At 64.9% G+C, this 17,840-nt stretch overlaps 1 protein-coding gene across 2 annotated transcripts; it reads left to right on the forward strand.

Annotated features, from left to right (window-relative positions):
• The first annotated feature begins 973 nt into the window (after positions 1 to 973).
• Positions 974 to 15,985, forward strand: CCDC88B (coiled-coil domain containing 88B). Of its 2 annotated transcripts, none has more exons than XM_039244915.1 (27): positions 974 to 1,071; positions 1,384 to 1,526; positions 1,717 to 1,828; positions 1,910 to 1,979; positions 2,056 to 2,114; positions 2,204 to 2,287; positions 2,378 to 2,521; positions 2,701 to 2,846; positions 2,972 to 3,053; positions 3,205 to 3,363; positions 3,817 to 3,963; positions 4,148 to 4,256; positions 4,458 to 4,594; positions 4,677 to 5,807; positions 9,145 to 9,272; positions 9,350 to 9,467; positions 10,247 to 10,342; positions 10,440 to 10,580; positions 11,146 to 11,402; positions 11,702 to 11,845; positions 12,047 to 12,233; positions 12,381 to 12,526; positions 12,785 to 12,883; positions 13,033 to 13,057; positions 13,744 to 13,950; positions 14,096 to 14,164; positions 15,504 to 15,985. In XM_039244915.1, the coding sequence occupies exons 1-27, from the start codon at positions 1,012 to 1,014 to the stop codon at positions 15,933 to 15,935; spliced, it is 4,632 nt and encodes a 1,543-aa protein (XP_039100846.1). In that variant the 5' UTR covers positions 974 to 1,011; the 3' UTR covers positions 15,936 to 15,985. The 2 variants fall into 2 exon arrangements, with proteins under 2 accessions (XP_039100846.1, XP_039100847.1); XM_039244916.1 differs by having other exon boundaries at positions 13,033 to 13,199; positions 15,504 to 15,661.
• Positions 15,986 to 17,840: the final 1,855 nt, after the last annotated feature.

Raw genomic sequence — 17,840 nt, forward strand, 5'->3', positions numbered from 1 at the left:
TCTGGCTGGGCTTCAGGCTGCTGCAGGACCCTTGCACCTCCTGTCCCTGCTCTCTCCCTGCCTCCCCACTTTGCCTACTTAACTTGGTCACCCCTCTCCCCATTGATCTCAGCTTCCTCGAGTAGCCCCCACCCCCACCCCCTATGCCTTCCCTGACCATCCCAGGAGGTCAGTCCCTTCGCTGTCTACACACGTAGTAGGGCTGCAGTGCTACATTTTGAGCACATGTGTAATTTGGGGGGGGGTGGCTGCCTCCCCGGTGTACTGTGAGGCCTGTTGGTGTGGGGACTATGTGGCTTTTACTCCATGGCGGCACCGAGCAGTGTCCGGCTCGGAGCCGGTGAATGAAAGAATGAACGGAGGCTCCGTCGTGAGCAGTGGGGGAGCTGGGGTGACCTCCTGGCCTGTCCGTCTGAGACATTTGCTGCTATGTCTTCCCCCAGAGGCTGGAGTCCAAGCCACCTCTTTTGCAGCCGGGAAACTGAGGCCTGGGAGGTCACATGGCCACGGCCCAGGCATCCTGTCTCTGTGCATCCAGGGTGCACAGAGAATGGGGGAGGGTGGGGTCAGAGGAGGGGGTTCTCATTTCGGGCTGGGGTCCAGAGGAGACTTAGTGGGTCGGTGGCATCTGCCATCAGGTTCACAGAGGCCCTGGAGGATGCAAGGTCGAGGTCCCCTTCTGTGGTTTGAAGTTTCCAGAGAGGCGGAGGGCTCACCTGCCATTGTTCCTCGAACCTAGAACCTAGAGAGCTGGGGGCCTTACCCCAGCGTGGCCCTGACCCCACCTTCCCCTGCCAGCCCTGGGCTGGCCCTGTGGAGATGCTGGGAGGATGTGGGGTGGTGAGGTGGGGGCCAAAGCAGGACTGTGGGGGCGCACAGGCCCGCCTGCACCCGGAAGGAGGAAGCTGCTCAGGGTGTCTGTGGCCGGGCCGGGATCCCCGACCAGGGGACTTCCTCTTCCTCTTGGGGCAGGTGTAGCTGCCACAGCGGGACCAACACCCTGACCCTGTCATGGATGGGGGCGAGGGGCCCAGACTCAGAGACTTCCTGAGTGGGAGCCTGGCCACCTGGGTGAGGGGGCAGGTGGGAGGGGTGTGGGAAGGGGAAGTGAGCAGCGGGGGGAGGGGCTGGTGCTGGGTTTGGGGGAGGGTCTGGCAGAGTCGGGGCCTGAGGGCAGGGGTGGGCTCGAACGTGGGGCTGAAGAAGCCCATGCAGCTATAGGGCAGAAAAAAGGGTCCAGACCCAGGGGCCAGAGGCGTTCCGGGCAGAGGTGAGGAGGAGGCTGCATGGGCTTAGGCGGGCAGGTCAAAGGGGCTTGGGGGTCACTCTACCGGTAGGGGAGTTCCTAACCGGGCCGGCTGACCTGTCTCCACTCCCCTACAGGCGCTGGGACTGGCCAGCCTGGTGGGAGAGGCGGAGGAGCCTGAGGGGGAAGAGGAGGAGGAAGGAGAGGGGCCCCTTTGCCCGGAGAAGAGGTTCCTGCATCTCATCGATGGGGCCCTGCTGCTCCGGGTGCTGGGCATCGTGTAAGAAGCATCTAGTGAGCCTGGGGGTCTGAGGTGGCCCCTTCCCCCCCCTCCCCCGCTGGGTGGAGCTTGAGGGCTGGTGGGTGGAGCTTGAGGGCTGGTGGGTGGAGCTTGAGGGCTGGTGGGTGAGGCTTGGTCGGGGTAGGTGGATCCTTGACTGCCCCTCCCACCCAGTGCCCTGTGCCCACAGAGTTCCCAGTTCCCGAGGGGGACCTCAGACGGTCAGGGGCCACGATGGCCCCGCAGCCTGGCGAGTGCGCAACCTGAACCACCTGTGGGGCCGTCTGAGGGACTTCTACCAGGTGAGGGGGTGGGGAGGGAAGGGCGAGCCTCAGCCCTGTGGGAAGGCCAGTCTCCTATCTCCTTGTCCCCTCTGCCCCCAGGAGGAGCTGCAGCTGCTGATCCTGTCGCCACCCCCAGACCTCCAGACGTTGGGGTTTGACCCCTTCTCAGGTGCTCTCTCCCACCACCCCTTCCTGCTTCTACCCTCTCCCCACACCCCTAACTTTCTGTGGCTTGTGCTCAGCAGAGGAGGCAGTGGAGGAGTTGGAGGGCATCCTTCGGCTGTTGCTGGGGGCGTCAGTGCAGGTGAGCAGGGGAGGGGAGGGGAGCATTCGGCCTTGGTGGCAGAGGTGGGCGAGACCCCGTGCCAGCCTGTCCACCCCGTGTCCCTGCAGTGCGAGCACCGGGAACTCTTCATCCGACACATCCAGGGCCTCAGCCTTGAAGTCCAGAGCGAGTTGGCTGCTGCCATCCAGGAGGTACTTGGGGCTGGTCCACAGCCTGGGGCTGGCCCTGCCACCTGGGGGCACTCCCTGCTGAACCTGAACCGCTGCTCCTACCTGGTCCAGGTGACCCAGCCTGGGGCCGGTGTGGTGCTGGCGCTGGCTGGGCGGGAGCCTGGGGAGCTGGAGTCCCGGGAGCTGGAGGTGCTGTTCCGGAGCCTGATGGGGACGTTGTTAAGGCTGGCGCGGGAGCGCGATGTGGGGGCCCAGGTAGGGGGCCTCGCCAACAGCTGGAGGACCCTGGGGACCCAGATGTGAGGGGCCATGGGGGTTGGGGCCAGATGTGGGTTTGGTGTGGGGTCTTGGAGCAGCAGGGCTGCAAGAGCCAGACTGGGGGTGGGGGGCATGGGCTGGGCTATTTCTGGCTCCTGACCCTTGACTTCCCACAGCGCTTGGCTGAACTGCTGCTGGAGAGACAGGCGTCCCCCTTGCTGCCCGAGACCCCTGCTAGGACTCCTCCAGAGGCCCCCTCACACCACCTGGGCCTGCAGCTGGCCAACACCAAGGCCCAGCTGCGGCGCCTGCGGCAGGAGCTGTGAGTGCCCCAGGCTGGGCGGTGGACCAGGAGGGAGCGGGACAGCTTAGGCTGTGGACGGAGTCGGTGGGATCAGGCCTGGGGGATCCGGGTTCCCACGCCCCTCCAGCGCCCCTTCTCTCCAGGGAGGAGAAGGCCGAGCTGCTGCTAGACTCCCAGGAGGAGGTGCAGGGCTTGGAGGCCGAGATCCGAAGGCTCCGCCAGGAGGTGCGCTCAGATGCTCCCCGCGGCCGCCGCATTCCCCAGCCCTCTCCCCACGCCTCCTCTGTCCCATTGCCTGCCGCCACCGGGCTCCTTCCCCTCCCTGATCCCCCTGGGCGGCGGCTGGCCGTCCCCAGCTCCGCACCGTCTGGCTCAGGCCCAGGCGCTGTCGGGGCAGGCCAAGCGGGCCGAGCTGTACCGCGAGGAGGTCCAGGCGCTGCGGGAGCGGGCCGGCCGCCTGCCCCGCCTGCAGGAGGAGCTGCGACGCTGCCGAGAGCGGCTGCAGGCGGCGGAGGCCTGCAAAAGCCAGCTGGAGGTGAGGCGGGAGGTGGGGTCTGCGGGGGACCGGGTGGGCCAGGAGCGGGAGCCAATTGGGCCAGGCCTGGAGGAGGGAGGGCTGGGTCTTCCTCGCTGGGAGAAATGGGTGAGGTGGTGTCTGGAGCAAAGCCTTCTGGAGGATGGGACAGAAGGAGGGGAGAGGTGGGGGCGGCAGGGAGGGGTAGGTCCTGGAGGGGACGAGTGTGGGGGAAGAGCTGTCTGGGGTGAGCCCCTGGCAGAGGATCCTAGAAGGATGCCTCCGTGGGAGGAGGTTCTGGGAGGGAACGGGCGGGGCCTACGAGAAGGGGGCGGGGCCTACACGGAGGGGGCGGGGCCAGGTGCTAGGGAAGTGGTCCCTGGAGAGCTTGGAGAGAGAGGGGCAGATGGAAGGGAGAGGTGGGGCCTGGGATGCAAGGTCAACCACCACAGGTTGTCTCTGCTCTCCCACCAGGAGGAACGGGCGCTCTCGGGAGCTCTGGAAGCCTCCAAGGCGCTCCTGGAGGAGCAGCTGGAGGTGGCTCAAGAGCGCTGTGCCCGGCTGCACGAGACCCAGCGTGAGAACCTGTTGCTGCGGACCCGTTTGGGCGAGGCCCATGCGGTGAGACTGCCCCAGTGACCCCCAGTCATTCTGTCATCGGTGACCCCTGGCACCCCCCACCGTCCCCACAGGGTTTTCCAGTGCTCCCCGTGACCCCTACTCCCTTTTCCCCCTCGTGATCTAGCCAACACCCTTGGCCCGGCCGTGGGGAGGAGGGCTTGTCTGACCCTGTCCTTCCCCCCAGGAGCTGGACTCTCTGCGGCATCAGGTGGACCGGCTGGCAGAGGAGAACGTGGAGCTGGAGCTGGAGCTGCAGCGGAGCCTGGAGCCACCCCTGGGCTCTCCTGGGGAGGGTGCGTAGGGCCCCCGAGGAGGGGCTGGGTCTGGGGGGGCGGGTGCCTGTGTCTTCCTGCAGCTCTGGTGGGGCTGGCTGCCCACTTCATCCTTTCCCCAAGACACTGGAGGGGGGGCGGGTGTGCAGGGGTGTATGCGAGGAGCCAGGGATCATGGCAGAGGGTACAGAGGGGGTCCTGACCGCATCGCCCGTGTCCCAGCACCCCCACCCGGAGCAGCTCCGTCCCTTCACGACGAAGTGAGAGAGGCAGAGGCCGGGCGGCTGCGGACCCTGGAGAGGGAGAATCAGGAGCTTCGGGACCTGCTACAGGTGCTACAGGGGCAGCCTGGTGGCCAGGTGAGTCCCCTCCCCCAGCCATCCAACAGGTCCTTCCTTGCCTCCTCCTCTGGGCTTGACGGGTCCTCTCATGTGCCCTCAGCACCCCCTGCTGGAGGAGCAGAGCGAGGACGCCTTGCTTCCAGAGCCGGATGGGGCTCCCCAGGCTTGCCTGGCCTCACACCGTGGCCCCCAGGGTTTGGCCAGCCAGGTCGGGGACGAAGGCACCCAGGCCTTGGACCTGGCTCCGCCCGTATCAGACTCGGCCCTTGAGAGATTACCTGTGTGTCCCCAGGCACTGGACTCAGGCCCACAGGTGATGGGGAGGCCCCTCCAGATGGCCGCCATGGCCCCTCAGGCCTCAGACTTGACCCTCCAGGGATCGGGGCCTGCTGTAGCGACCCAGGAGTCCCCAGAGGAGGCTGGCCCCGGAGCCCTTGTCCAGACTCCCGCCTCTGTGGTCCCACCTCAAGCTCCAGGGCCTGTAATTCAGGCTGAGCTGTTGGGAGGAGAGACTGGAGAGTCAGGGCCTGAAGTCCAGGTGCGGAGACAGGGGGGCCCTGCGAGCAAGCCTGGACCCTCGGAGCTCGGCCCCTGTGCGCAACTGGAGGAGCAGGAGACCCCAGGCCAAGGGCCGACCCTACCCCAGGGGCAGATAGAGGCCAGGCCGCATGACCCGAAGCTGGAGGGGAGGGTTGGGGACCCAGCCCCGCAGACTCTGCAGCAGAAGTCGGAAGGGGCTTCAGAGCCCCAGCCCTGGGAAGGATCGATCCCTGGGGAGATCCCGGCTGGCGGGGTCCCGGAGCAGGAGGCCCTGAGGGCGGAGGTGGCGCAGCTGAGGAGAGAGGCCGAGGCCCTCAGAGCGGAGCTAGAGGCCCAGGCCCGGAGGCTGGAGGCCCGAGGCGCGGAGGCGGCTCATCTCTCCGAGGAGCTGGCTCAGGCACAGAAGGCAGAGGCCGAGGCCCATCGGGAGGTGGAGGCGCAGGCCCGGGAGCAGGCGCGGCTGCGGGACGCAGTGGAGGCAGCTGGCCTCGAGCTGGAGGCTGCATCGCGGGAACGGGAGGCCCTGGCGGAGGCCCTGGCGGCGTCGGGCCGAGAGCGGAGGCAGTGGGAGCGCGAGGGGCCCAGACTGAGGGCCCGGGCCGAGGCCGCCGAGGAGCGGCTGCAGGTGCTGGAGAGCGAAGGCCGTCAGCGGCTGCAGGAGGCCGACAGGGAGAGGCAGGCCCTCAAGGAGGTATGTTGGGGCTCACAGCCGGGCGTAGGAAACGGGGAGCTGAGTCAGTTGCTGGCGTTTGGATTTTTAATCCCATCAGTAACCACTGAGTGCCCAGCACCTGGCTGGGGTCGGGGCTGGAGAGATAAAGTCCAGCTCTGCCTTCCGAAGGTGCGCTTGACCTGGGTCACAGGACGGGTGTCCCCTCCCTCTGGTGGGGTGAGCTGCCGGAGGGGAGAAGAGTATGGGTATGGAGCCAGACTGCCCGGGTGCAAATCCTGGCTCTCCAACTCACATCCGCCCTATTCCTCCGCCTGTAAAATGGGGGCACTCTTCTGTCTCAGGGGGTCTTTTGAAATATCAAGGGACATCAAGGTGTAACGAGCCTAGTTCATGTTCATCGAAGGCTCAAGACGTGGTGATTGTTAAGAGCAAAGTGTGCAGGAGTCCATGGGAGAGGGTGCCAGGGCCGGGGCAAGGAGGCTCTGGAGAAGGTTCTGAGAAAAGGTCAAGGTTCCAGCAGGTGGGAAGGACATTTCATTTAGAGGGAACAGCATGTACAGAGACATGAAGGCATTAATGATGCTGGGAGTTGTGGAGGGGGGGGAGCAGGGCCCGCCTTGCAGGCGTCAATAGTCTGGCCCCAGGCAGGGAGAGCCACCCAAGCATGTGGCCAAACCTGTGTGAGGTTGGGTTTGAGGAGGGTCCCCTTGGTGTGTCCGTCTGGTGTCCCCTGGGGCCATCAGGAGGTGGTGCCAGTGGTCCTGGTGGCAGGTGAGGCCTGCTGGGGCTGGGACGGGGGATGGAGGAGACAGAAAACCTGGAAACCCCTTCACTTGTGCACTCAAGCACGTTGACGGGGACCTCCTTGCCACCAGGTGCTGTGCCAGGCAGCCAGTATGCCCATACTGGTGGTGGGGCGGGGGGCTCTCACAGTCTAGGGTGGAGACAGGACTGTGCAGGGAGCTGCGGGAGTCCAGGAAGCACACTGGACTTAGGCTGCGGCATGTCCCGGAAGGCTTCCTGGAGGAGGAGATAGAATGGCAGTTGAGCCAGGAGGCGGCTCAGGCGCACAACCGTGTAGGGGTGGGGTGTGAGGTGGGAAGTGGAGGGAGGCTAGGCAGAGAATTCACAAAGCAGTGTTCCTGCTAGGCAGGGCCTCTATCTTCCTTTCAAACTAAGAGCTGCGGCTGTTCCTGTGAAGAAGATGACCTCAATGACCTTTACGGGAGGCCCATGACCTTTAAACCCAGTGGAGGGTGGAGGGGGAGCAGAGTAGTTATGTTGAGAGGCCCCTGGGGCGGGGGGGGAAGCGGAGGAGGCTAGGAGACAAGGGGAAGGGTGTTGGGGCCAGTGGGGGCCTGTGCCACAGGGGAGGGTGGGCTGCAGACGAGGAATGGAAACTTCCAGCTGAGCACAGTTTCCGGTTTCATCCCTGTTGTACAGAGGACACCAGGATTCGGGGAGGAGTGACTTCCTGGGAGACCCCAGTGAAGGAGAAGAGTGGGGAACACACTGTGGGGTTGACCCAGGGCTAGGCGCTGTGCAGGGCAGGCCTGGGGAACGCGAGCACAGGGGTGTGGGTGAGAGGCAAGGCCGAGAAGCTGCGTCGGGGGGCCCACCTTGCAGGATGGGACTGAGAGAAGCTGTCAGGCGGACCTGGCTTATAGCCCAGATGCCCTGCCTCCCCGCTGTGTGGTTAGGCGCAAGTTACTTGACTTCTCTGGCTCTCGGTTTCCTCACCTGCAAAACTGGAGTCAGAATGGCGTGCCTCATAGGATCCTGTCAGATAATGAATGTAGAGGGCTGGGGGCAGCTGTGGAGTGAATGCAGGTGGGTAGGCAGTGCAGGGGAGGGGAGGGGAGGGCTGGCAAGGGCGGGGGCTGGAAGAGCTGGCCCTCAGGACTGACAGGGTGGAAGGGCCTGAGGGCAAAGGGGAATTTGGTGAGGTTTCCTGGTGGAGAGCGGTTCCTGGTGCTAACTGGGTGTGGTGTGGGAGGAGGTGGCTAGCCAAGGGGAGGTCAGGGACCCAGGGGCCAAAGGGCTTGCCCAGGCGGGCTGGGTAGAGGGCAGGAGGTGCGGTGGGGGCAGGGCACCCGAGGGCTGTGGTCAGGGCCCAGAGGGGGCCGGTTCAGAGGTTCAAGCCTCTTTCATCTGTATCACTGTTCTTCCTACCCTTAGCCTTTGGGCTGTAATGGTGGTGGTGGGGGGGCAACAGGCAGCAAGGCCTCATGGGACTTGTAGTTTTTCAGCAAACACTGGGGGAGACCGGGTGGGGTTGCAAAGCCCGGAAGCTCAGAGCAAAGGCAGTAGACTTGGTTTCCAGAGCAAGGATTTTGTAGGCAGCTGGTCGGAGTTGGTTCTTCCTTGTGGTTTCATCCTGACAGCCCCTCCCCCCGCCCCCAGAATGGTTTGGCCTACCTCCCTCTGAGGCCCACAGGCCACAGTGGGCCTCCTGCCCCCTTCCACAATGGTGCGGCCCAACCGCCACAGGATGCCTGGCCTGGCCCGGCCCAGCCCAGCCTGTGGTGCCTCTCCCCACCCCCCAGCTCCCACCGTGGTTGGGTCTGACATTCACCGCACCCCATCCTTGCAGCCATCTCTGTGTGGCTGAGGGCACTCTTCAGATCTGCCTCTTTCAAGCCCCCCTTTCCCTCACATGGCCAGTGTGGCCTCCTCACGTAAGGCATGTTTAGCTGTTCCTGGCCGCCTGAGGAACCGAGGGCTCAGAGAGGTAAAGACGCTTGCCGGGCGAGTGTCTCTGACCTCTGGACCAGAGGCCTTCCTCGCCCACTGCCAGGCTTACGATCCCCAGCTCTTTAGTAGTCACTCTGCAAGGCGGCCAGGCCTCGCTCCCATTTTACAGATGGGGGTGGGGGTAGGTAGAGGCCCAAAGGGTAGAAGATACTCGCCAGGGCAGGGCGCCTGGCCGGCTCAGTTGGTAGAGCGTGGCCCCTTGATCTCAGGGTCTTGAGAGGCTACTTAAAAAAAACAAACCAGGGGCGCCTGGGTAGCTCAGCCGGTTGAGCGTCCGACTTCGGCTCAGGTCATGATCTCACGGTTCGTGGGTTCGAGCCCCGCGTCGGGCTCTGTGCTGACAGCTCAGAGCCTGGAGCCTGATTTGGATTCTGTGTCTCCTCTCTCTCTCTGACCCTCCCCTGTTCATGCTGTCTGTCTCTCGCTCAGAAGTAAATAAAAAACATTAAAAAAAAAAACCAAACCAGACATTTACCCAGGGTGACTGAGGAAGGGCAGCAAGCTCGGTCTTCAGGGACTCGGTCCTCGGAGGCCTCCTCTGCCCCCGGGGCGAGGACGGTGGTCTGCCCGGCTCTGAGCCTGTCTGCCCGCCCGCCCGCAGGAGCTAGAGAAGGCTGTGCTGCGCGGCCAGGAGCTGGGGGCCCGGCTGGAGCAGCTGCAGGGTGAGCTCGCACAGGCGGCTCTGGAGCGCCGGGAGTTTCAGCGGGAACAGGAGATCCAGCAGCAGAGGTGGGGGTGCCGCCCAAGGGGCAGAGAGGGGTGGGCAGGGCTCAGGGAAGGGTGGGTGCCAAGGCCTCTCCCGGCAGGTACCAGGGCCTGGAGCAGCGGCTAGAGGCTGAGCTGCAGGCGGCGGCCACCAGCAAGGAGGAGGCGCTGAGGGAGCTCAAGACGAGGGCCCAGCAGCTGGAACAGGAGCTGGTTCGGGTGAGGCCCGCCACCCCCCGCCCCTGCGCACCTCGCCCCACCTCTCTCTCCACCCCTGCCCCCCTCCCCACCCCCCGGGCTGGGTGTGCGCTCCCATCCCGTCCCTGCAGGCCCCCTCTAGTCTTGCCCCTTGGGGTTTGGCCACCCCCTTGCCTTGTGCCCCTTTTTGGGCCTATGGGGGGAGCACTGTGCCGGGAGTCAGGCTGGCTGGCTGGCTCTGCCCAGGCCATGTGGTTCTCTGGAGGGCCTTGATTCCCCCATTCCTCCAACGGACAGCGAGCAGCAGCGGCGGCTCTGTGTCTCTCGGGCATCACCGCTTCCTAGCGAGCCCAGTCCCTGTCGTTCTAAGTCAGCCGTTGTTTCTGAGGTCCCCGTGTGCAAGGACTTGCAGCTCAGGGCTCAGCTCAGGGGTGTGGTGGGTCCCCACAGCGGGCGACGAACCAGGCCACCCTAACACAGGATGTCAAGGAACAGGGGGCACCCTGCAGGCCACCTGGTGGGTCCGCGGAGGGTTGGTTGGGGACAAGTGGCATTGACGCTGGGGCCCCGATGAAGAGTGGAGGTGGAAAGGGTGTTCTGGGCAGGAGGGCGGAGGCCAGGCTGTGCTGCAGAATGGAGCGTGACCCTTGCACCCGCTCGAGCCAGGAGCGCAGGACCCTGGGAGCGGAGGGCTGGGGGCCGTGTCAGGTGCTGCCGAGCGGGTGAGGGTCCCCTGCCCAATCCTCAGGCCCCCTCCATGCCCCTCACCCCGCGTGACCTCCCAAGGCCTCTCCTTCCAGTTGCGCCAGGGCCCGGTAGGGCTGGGGCCGGAGGGGCCCGATGAGCGGAGGACCCCGGGGGCCCAGAGCGGGCGGCTCATCGAGATGGAGCGCAGCGTGAGTGTCAACTGCCGCACGGAGGGCCCGGGGAGGGGCGGCGCCTGTGGCCTGGCCCCTGCTGACCGCCCGCACCCCCCCCCCCCCTTCCCGGCAGAATGCAACTCTGGTGGCCGAGAAGGTGGCTCTGCAGGGGCAGCTGCAGCAGCTGGAGGGGCAGTTGGGCAGCCTGCAGGGCCGGGCCCAGGAGCTCCTGCTGCAGAGTCAGCGGGCGCAGGAGCACAGCAGCCGCCTGCAGGTGGGTGGTGGCCCCGCAGCCTTCTCCCCTGCCCTGCCTCGGGCCCACTCACCCCTGCCGCCTGCCGCTTTTCTGTTGTTCCCTGCCCTTTTCTCTGATGGTGTTCCCCGCCGGCTGCCCCTACCCACTCTCTAGTTACAGAATCCCTACTCTCTGACCCCAGCTGCCCCAGTGCACTCCTCTTCCTCTCCCCTGCTCCTTCCCCTTGGCTCTTCTTCCCCGGCTCCTACCCCCTTCTGCCTGCCTCTGGCCCTCACACCTGTGCTATGTTGCTCAGCTCCATTCCTCTCAACAGCCAGCCATTTGTCCCTACCACCTTCCCTGCCCCATCGGTTGCATCCCTGCCCTGTGCCTCCTGCCCTGCCCCCCACGGCCTGACGCCAGCACCCTCCCCCCTCCTTCCCAGCCACTTCTGCCCCTGCTTCCTGCTCCTTGCTGCCCCCACTCCAGCCCTCTGCCTTGTCCACACTTGTCACTGTATCCTCTGCCCTGCGCCTTGCTTTTGCTCCCCCGTCCCTTACCCCCCCTTTCTGGCCCGGGACCGCCCCTTCCTCCTCTGACCTAGGCTGAGAAGTCTGTACTGGAGATGCAGGGCCAGGAGCTGCACAGGAAGCTGGGGGTGCTGGAGGAGGAGGTGCGGGCGGCGCGGCAGGCCCACGAGGAGACCCGGGGGCAGCAGCAGGCTCTGCTTCGGGACCACGAGGCCCTGGCGCAGCTGCAGCGGCGGCAGGAAGCCGAGCTAGAGGGGCTGCTGGCGCGGCACCGCGACCTCAAGGCTAACATGCGGGCGCTGGAGCTGGCCCACCGGGAGCTGCAGGGCCGGTGAGCCCCCCCCACCCCGCCACTTCTCCCCCCAGCATCCCCTGCCCACCCTGACCCCCCAGGGAAGTCCCACCACCCAACACCTCTGCCTCTGCTGCTATGCCCGCACGTGTGGCTGGGCTCTGCGGTGAGGCCCATTTGTCACTGGGGGGGGGGGCACCTCGCAGGGCATTCTGCCCTATGGCTTTGTTTAGGCCTCTGTGCTTAGGAGAATGGCAGGCTCCGGGGTCCAGATAGTCCAGGCACCTGCTCGCCCTGGCCCCCGGCCCCTGCAACCCTCTCGACCCGGTACTTCCCAGGCACGAGCAGCTGCAGGCGCAGAGGGCCAACGTGGAGGCGCAGGAGGTGGCCCTGCTGGCGGAGCGAGAGCGCCTGATGCAGGACGGGCACCGGCAGCGGGGCCTGGAGGAGGAGCTGCGGAGGCTGCAGAGTGAGCACGACAGGTAGCAGCCCCGGCCCGGCCAGGCCCCGTTCTCCCCGTGCCCGTCTGCGAAGCAGGCTGCTGGCATGTGCGGCACCGTCCGCGTGGGGTCCTGCGTGGCTCCCCTCGCCCGCCCCCAGCGTGGCCTCTCTGGCCCTTGGGAGGGGTCCGGGAGGGGGTTGAGTGCCCTTGGGTGAGCCTCTCCTCCGGACGGACTCGGCAGGGCTCAGATGCTGCTGGCAGAGGTGTCACGGGAGCGAGGCGAGCTGCAGGGTGAACGCGGGGAGCTGCGGGGCCGCCTGGCGCGGCTGGAGCTGGAGCGCGCGCAGCTGGAGGTGCAGAGCCAGCGGCTGCGGGAGTCCAACCAGCAGCTGGACCTGAGCGCCTGCCGGCTGACCACGCAGTGCGAGGTGTGGTCAGGGGTAGGCGGCTGTGTGTGGGGGGTGCTGGCTGGGGGGCCGGAGAGGGGGAGGGGGCCAGGGGGTGGAAGGTAGCCTCCCTGAGCCCCGTTAAATCTCCCGCCTGCCCTGCCGCCTCCCCCCACCCCTCCGCCCCAGCTGCTGACCGAGCTCCGGAGCGCCCAGGAGGAGGAGAACCGGCAGCTGCTGGCTGAGGTGCAGGCGCTGAGCCGGGAGAACCGGGAACTCCTGGAGCGCAGCCTGGAGAGCCGAGATCACCTGCACCGGGAGCAGCGGGAGTACCTGTGAGCAGGGCTGGGGGGGGGAGATGGAACGGGGGGGGGCCCCAGACCCCTTTGGCTGGTCCTGGGGAAACATCCAGGGGAGGGGCCGGGGCTGACCGCCTGGGGCTTGGGGCAGCAGCAACTTATCCCACGTGGCAGCGTGTCTGTGTGTGAACGACCAGCAGAGGTGTAGCCGTGCAGAGGTGTAGCAGTGCGCACCTGCTAAAGCCTGAGCTCTGCTCCCACCGCCTCTCTGCACCCCGCCCCCCATCTTCCCAGGGACCAGCTGAACGCCTTGCGCCGTGAGAAACAGAAGCTGGTGGAGAAGATCATGGACCAGTACCGAGTGCTGGAGCCTGGGCCCCTGCCCCGGACCAAGTGAGGGGCCCCACCACCCCCGGGGAGCCGGGGATCCCCCAACCCCCGCCCCTGCCCTGCCCTCCCCAGGCCTTTGCCATCCCCCAGCATCCCTTCTTATCCCTCCTTCCTCCCTGGCCTGACCCCGTCTTGTGCCCTCTTGCCCCCAGGAAGGGCAGCTGGTTGGCAGACAAGGTGAAGAGGCTGATGCGGCCCCGGCGGGAGGGGGGCCTCCATGGGGGGCCGCGCCTGGGGGCCGATGGGGCTGGCAGCACCGAGAGCCTGGGGGGCCCCCCAGAGACGGAGCTCTCCAAGGGCAGGGAGGCAGATGGGACAGGTGGGTCTGGGGGCCGGGCGACCATGATGGTCCCTCCCTCGCGTCTCCCATCCCCACCCCAGTGTCTCCCTTCAGCTCGCGTGCTTGCGCCCCACCCCCCTCTGGTCTTCCCTGATGCCACCCTGCCCCACCCAGAGGCTTCTCGTGGCTTGTCCCCGCCCCAGCCGTCTCAGCTGGCACCTCCTTCCTGCCGGCGCTGCCACCCGCCCAGTGCCACCCATCCACGGCGGTGCCCGGGACCTCGGAGCAGCAGGGGACTTTAGTGACAGGTCATTTATCCCAGTCAGCAGATGAGGCAGCTGAGGCCCAGGGAGGGAACGTGCCTGGCCCGAGGTCACACAGTGAGTTAGTGTCAGAGCCAGCACAGGGTCCAGCCTCTTGTCCCCACCCTCATTCACCCAGACCTTGCCCACCACCCCCCCCACCCCTGCAGCCTCTGCATTCTCAGTCTCCTCTTCCTCCTCTGCAGTTTCACCCCGCCAGCCTCTGTGCTCTGCCCACCCCCTTTCTTCCTGGCTCGACACCCTACCTGTGCCTCTTGCAGGGTCCCTTTCACCGGCACCCATGCGCAGAGCCCAGAGCTCTCTCTGCCTGCGGGATGAGACCCTGGCAGGGGGGCAGCGGAGGAAACTCAGCTCTCGATTCCCTGTGGGGCGGAGCTCGGAATCATTCAGCCCTGGGGACACCCCCAGGCAACGATTCCGCCAGCGCAGGCCCGGCCTTCTCGGGGCACCCAGCTCCCGAGGCAAAGGTGACCATCGAGGGTCCCTGCTCCTTATCAGCTCCCCAGCTCCGAGGCCCAGGGGGCTTCCCTCCTGTCCCTTGGGTCTTCCCACGAGCCCCGCCCTCCTCCGCTCTAGTCCCTATGGCCCATTGGCTGCTTTGTGCACCCCCAGGACCTGGCGTGGGGTGGGATGGCTCCGTCGAGACCCTGTCAGAACACGAAGCAGATGCCAACGGAGAGGGTGAGTGGGGGGGTCCTTGCCCTGCCTGGGGCCCCTGGCAGACCTCGTTCTCGCACTCATCTACTTGACCGTGAGCCTCCACTAAGTGTCGGGTGATGTGCTAAGGATACAGCAGGGGATGCAGCAGGGAACATTCTGGTATGGGAGGCAGACGTAAACAATATGCATAAAAATAACAGTTATGTACAAGAGCCCCGTCCAGTAGAAATATGATGTGAACTTCATGTGTAATTTCAAATGTTCTAGTATCCTTATCAGAAAAGGAGAAAGAAACAGGTAAAAGTAATTTTAATAGCATATCTTAGTTACTTAAGTATACCTGAGCTGTGACCATTTCACCATGTAGTCAGTACAGAGCCATTAATGAGATATTTTATTTTTTAAAAATTTATTATTTATTTATTTAAAAAGTTTTTTTGGGGGGCGCCTGGGTGGCTCAGTTGGTTAAGCGTCTGACTTTGGCTTAGGTCATGATCTCACAGTTTGTGGGTTCGAGCCCTGCATCGGGCTCTGTGCTGACAGTTCAGGGCCTGGAGCCTGCTTCGGATTCTATGTCTCCCTCTCTTCTCTGTCCCTCCCCTGCTCGTACTCTGTCTCTCTCTCAAAAATAAACATTCCCAAAAAGATTTTTTTTAAATTCAGTTTTGAGAGAGAGCGAGAGAGATAGAGGGTGAGCAGGGGAGGGGCAGAGAGAGAGAGAGGGAGACACAGAATCCGAAGCAGGTTCCAGGCCCTGAGCTATTAGCACAGAGCCCCACGTGGGGCTTGAACCCACAAACCGCGCAATCATGACCTGAGCCAAAGTCAGACACTCAATGGACTGAGCCACCCTGGCGCCCCCTTAATGAGCTATTTTATATGATTTTTTTCCTGCCAAGTCTTTGAGCCCAGTGGATGTCTTACACCCAAGCACATAGGAGTTCTGATTCACCACATCTCTGGTGCCCGGTCCCGTATGGGGCAGCTCAGCCCCGGACTGTCAGGAGGTGCTCTGGGAAAAACGGAGAGCAGGGTGAAGGAGGAGATCAGGAGCACTGGGCGGGGCAGGTTGCAGTTTTAAGTAGGTGCTCAGGGTAGTCCTTGGAGAGGAGGTGAGGCTGGACCAGAGACTTGGAGGTGAGAGTTTGACCTGTTGACATTCCAGGGCAATAGCATTCCAGCCAGAAATAAGAGCTGAAGCAAAGGCCTGGGGGCAGCTGGTGCAGCTGCAGGGAGGAGGGGGAGAGTGGAGAGGAGGCCCAAGGGGCAGTGGGAGGGCTCAGGGGGTGGGGCCCCGTGGGCCACTGTGGATGCTGGGAGCTCCCGAGGGAGCCGGCTTGAGCTGAACCTTCCCTTCCAGGCCTCGAGGTGCCGGAGCCGGAGAAACGCCCTCTCACCCCTTCGCTCAGCCAGTGACGCCCCATGGACGGGGGGCTTGGGAGTGAAGTCTTCTCACTGCTGGAGTCCCAGTGGGGGCCCCAGGCAGCCCAAGAATTCAGGGACCCGGACCACGTGCAGCCAGTCCTTAGGGGCCCCTGGCTCCTCCGAGGCCTGCACCGGGGCGCTGAGATGGTGCTGGGAGAAGCCTGTGGACAGAGGGGATAGCTGGTCCCCAGGGGCGGCTCCTTCCTGGGACCCCGGCTCTGCCCTGCGGCCCTCACTGAGGAGGCCATCTCTGGGTGACACCCCAGCTGAAGGACACAGGCAGGAGTGGCCGAGAGAGCCCCCTGCCAGGTATTGGCAGAGAGCCAAGGACCATTCGCCGAGGACAGTGGCCTGGGCCGATCTCTGAGCTGTAGCGGGGACATGAGAGACGAGAATAAAGCTGGGATATGACCCTGAGTTTGTGCTGTGTCTACTGGCTCTGTCCAGGGGTCCCAAGGCACCAGCGACACGGCCCAAGCCCTGTGTGGGTGGGAATCCGTGTCCCTTGGTGTTCTCGCCCTGCACAGGGCAGCTAAGGGCTTCCTTCAGGGGACAGGCCAGTCGGGCTTGCTCGGATGTCCCGGGGGTGGGTGGGAGGGGGTGGGGCCCGAGTCTGAGCTAAGCCTTTGCTTCGAAGATGGGGTCCGGGCTTCTCTGAAGCCCCAGAGGCTCCTTCCCTTCCCTCCCAAACTCCTCTCTGTTTATTTCTTCCTCTCCTTCCTCTCCCCGCCGCCCGCCCCTGTAGAGTTGACCTCATCCCTAGTGAGTTCTCAGCCCAGTGGGATGTCACCTAGTGCCACAGGCTTTCATGGAGAGACACAAGAAGGGGGAAGGATGTGGGGTCTCTGACCAGCGCTTCCAGAATGACGCCCAGGAAATGGGCAATTAGGCCATGGCAGGATGTGAGTCAAGGCACCTGGGGCCGCCCAGGGGAGGGTGGGGCTGCCAGAGCCCAGGTGAGGCAGCCTCAATCTGGGGGTGAGCAGAGCCGGGAGGGGTGGCCAGGCCGGCCTCCCCAGGATGGTCCGCAGCGGCCTGACTCACGGGGTTTCCACAGCCCCTCTTGGGGATACTGACCGCCATGCCCTCCCCTCAGCCCAAGCCTCGGAGTCCGGTGCGGTGGGAGTGGACACCCCTGGTCTCCAGCTGGGCTGAGGAGCTGAAAGCCCTCTCCCATAGGCCTCCGGATGGGGGCTCGGATGGCCACCGCACCCTGTTGGTGGCTCCTATCTGCTGTCAGGGGGCCCTGGCTGGGCTGCGAAGGGTGGCTGGGGACTGAGGTGCTTTTACAGGTCTGCTTGAAAGAGATTTGGTTAAAATCAGGTTGCCCCCCACCCCCCACCCCCCAGGGTCAGACTTGACCCCAGCAGCCTTTCAGTGCCCCCTGCAGGTGCTCCCTGGGTAGGCACTGCCTGAGCCCCCCAGGCTCACCGCTGCAAAGGCAAGTCCATCCTGAGTGAGAGGCTCTGGGCCGAGGCTGTGCGGGCAGCACCTGGCCAAGAGTAGCCAAGGAGTGATCAAAACAGGAGTGAGCGGGGGCGCCTAGGTGGCTTAGTCGGTTAAGCATCCGACTTTCGCTTAGGTCATGATCTTGCGGTTCGTGGGTTCGAGCCCTGCGTCGGGCTCTGTGCTGACTGCCAGCTCAGAGCCTGGAGCCTGCTTCAGTCTGTGACTCCCTCTCTCTCTGACCCTCCCCTGCTCACGCTGTCTCTCTCTCTCTCTCCTAGAAATAAATAAAACATTAAAAAATTTAAAAAAAAAAAACAGGAGTGAGCGAATGGTGACTTTCAGGCAACTTCTCACTTTCGCTGATGGCTAGGAAGTGGAGAGATGCTTGGTTGCCTTAGGGCTGGCACCCTGGAAGGGAGGGCCCAAAAGCACCTGTGCGACCCCCCCCCCCCTTCTTGGGGCACGGGCTCGGACGCCTCATCACCACCACTGGCCCCGGCAGGCACCCGGGTAGACACCTGGCTCCAGAGTGTCCGCCCACCCAGTAGAGGCTCCAGGTTCTCCCCGGACCCCAGGCATGCATGGCTCCCTAACGGCGTCCCCAGGTCCCCAGAGGGTCGCCCGGGGTCCCAGAGCGCACAGCCCCGCCGTCCTGCCCCGCGCGCGCGCCCGAGGGAGCCGGGCCGCCCCCGCCCGGCCACCCGCCGCCCGGCGCTGTCACGTTCCAGCCGCCTGACTCAGGCCGCGCGGGGCGGGGAGCGGGAGGCGGCGCCGGCGCCCGCCTCGGCCCCGGAGGCGGCACCAGGAAGCGCCCGCCCCGGCC

The sequence above is a fragment of the Hyaena hyaena genome, unplaced genomic scaffold (assembly GCF_003009895.1).
Source record: "Hyaena hyaena isolate Hyena2069 unplaced genomic scaffold, ASM300989v1 scaffold_248, whole genome shotgun sequence".
Taxonomy (NCBI): Eukaryota; Metazoa; Chordata; class Mammalia; order Carnivora; family Hyaenidae; genus Hyaena; species Hyaena hyaena.

Bases quoted from the DNA above. Each gene is read 5' to 3' on its own strand.
- CCDC88B (XM_039244915.1), top strand. From the start codon at position 1,012: ATGGATGGGGGCGAGGGGCCCAGACTCAGAGACTTCCTGAGTGGGAGC. The intron at 1,980-2,055 runs GTGCTCTCTCCC...TGTGCTCAGCAG, and splicing joins GGGGTTTGACCCCTTCTCAG to AGGAGGCAGTGGAGGAGTTG. The intron at 9,273-9,349 runs GTGGGGGTGCCG...CTCTCCCGGCAG, and splicing joins CAGGAGATCCAGCAGCAGAG to GTACCAGGGCCTGGAGCAGC.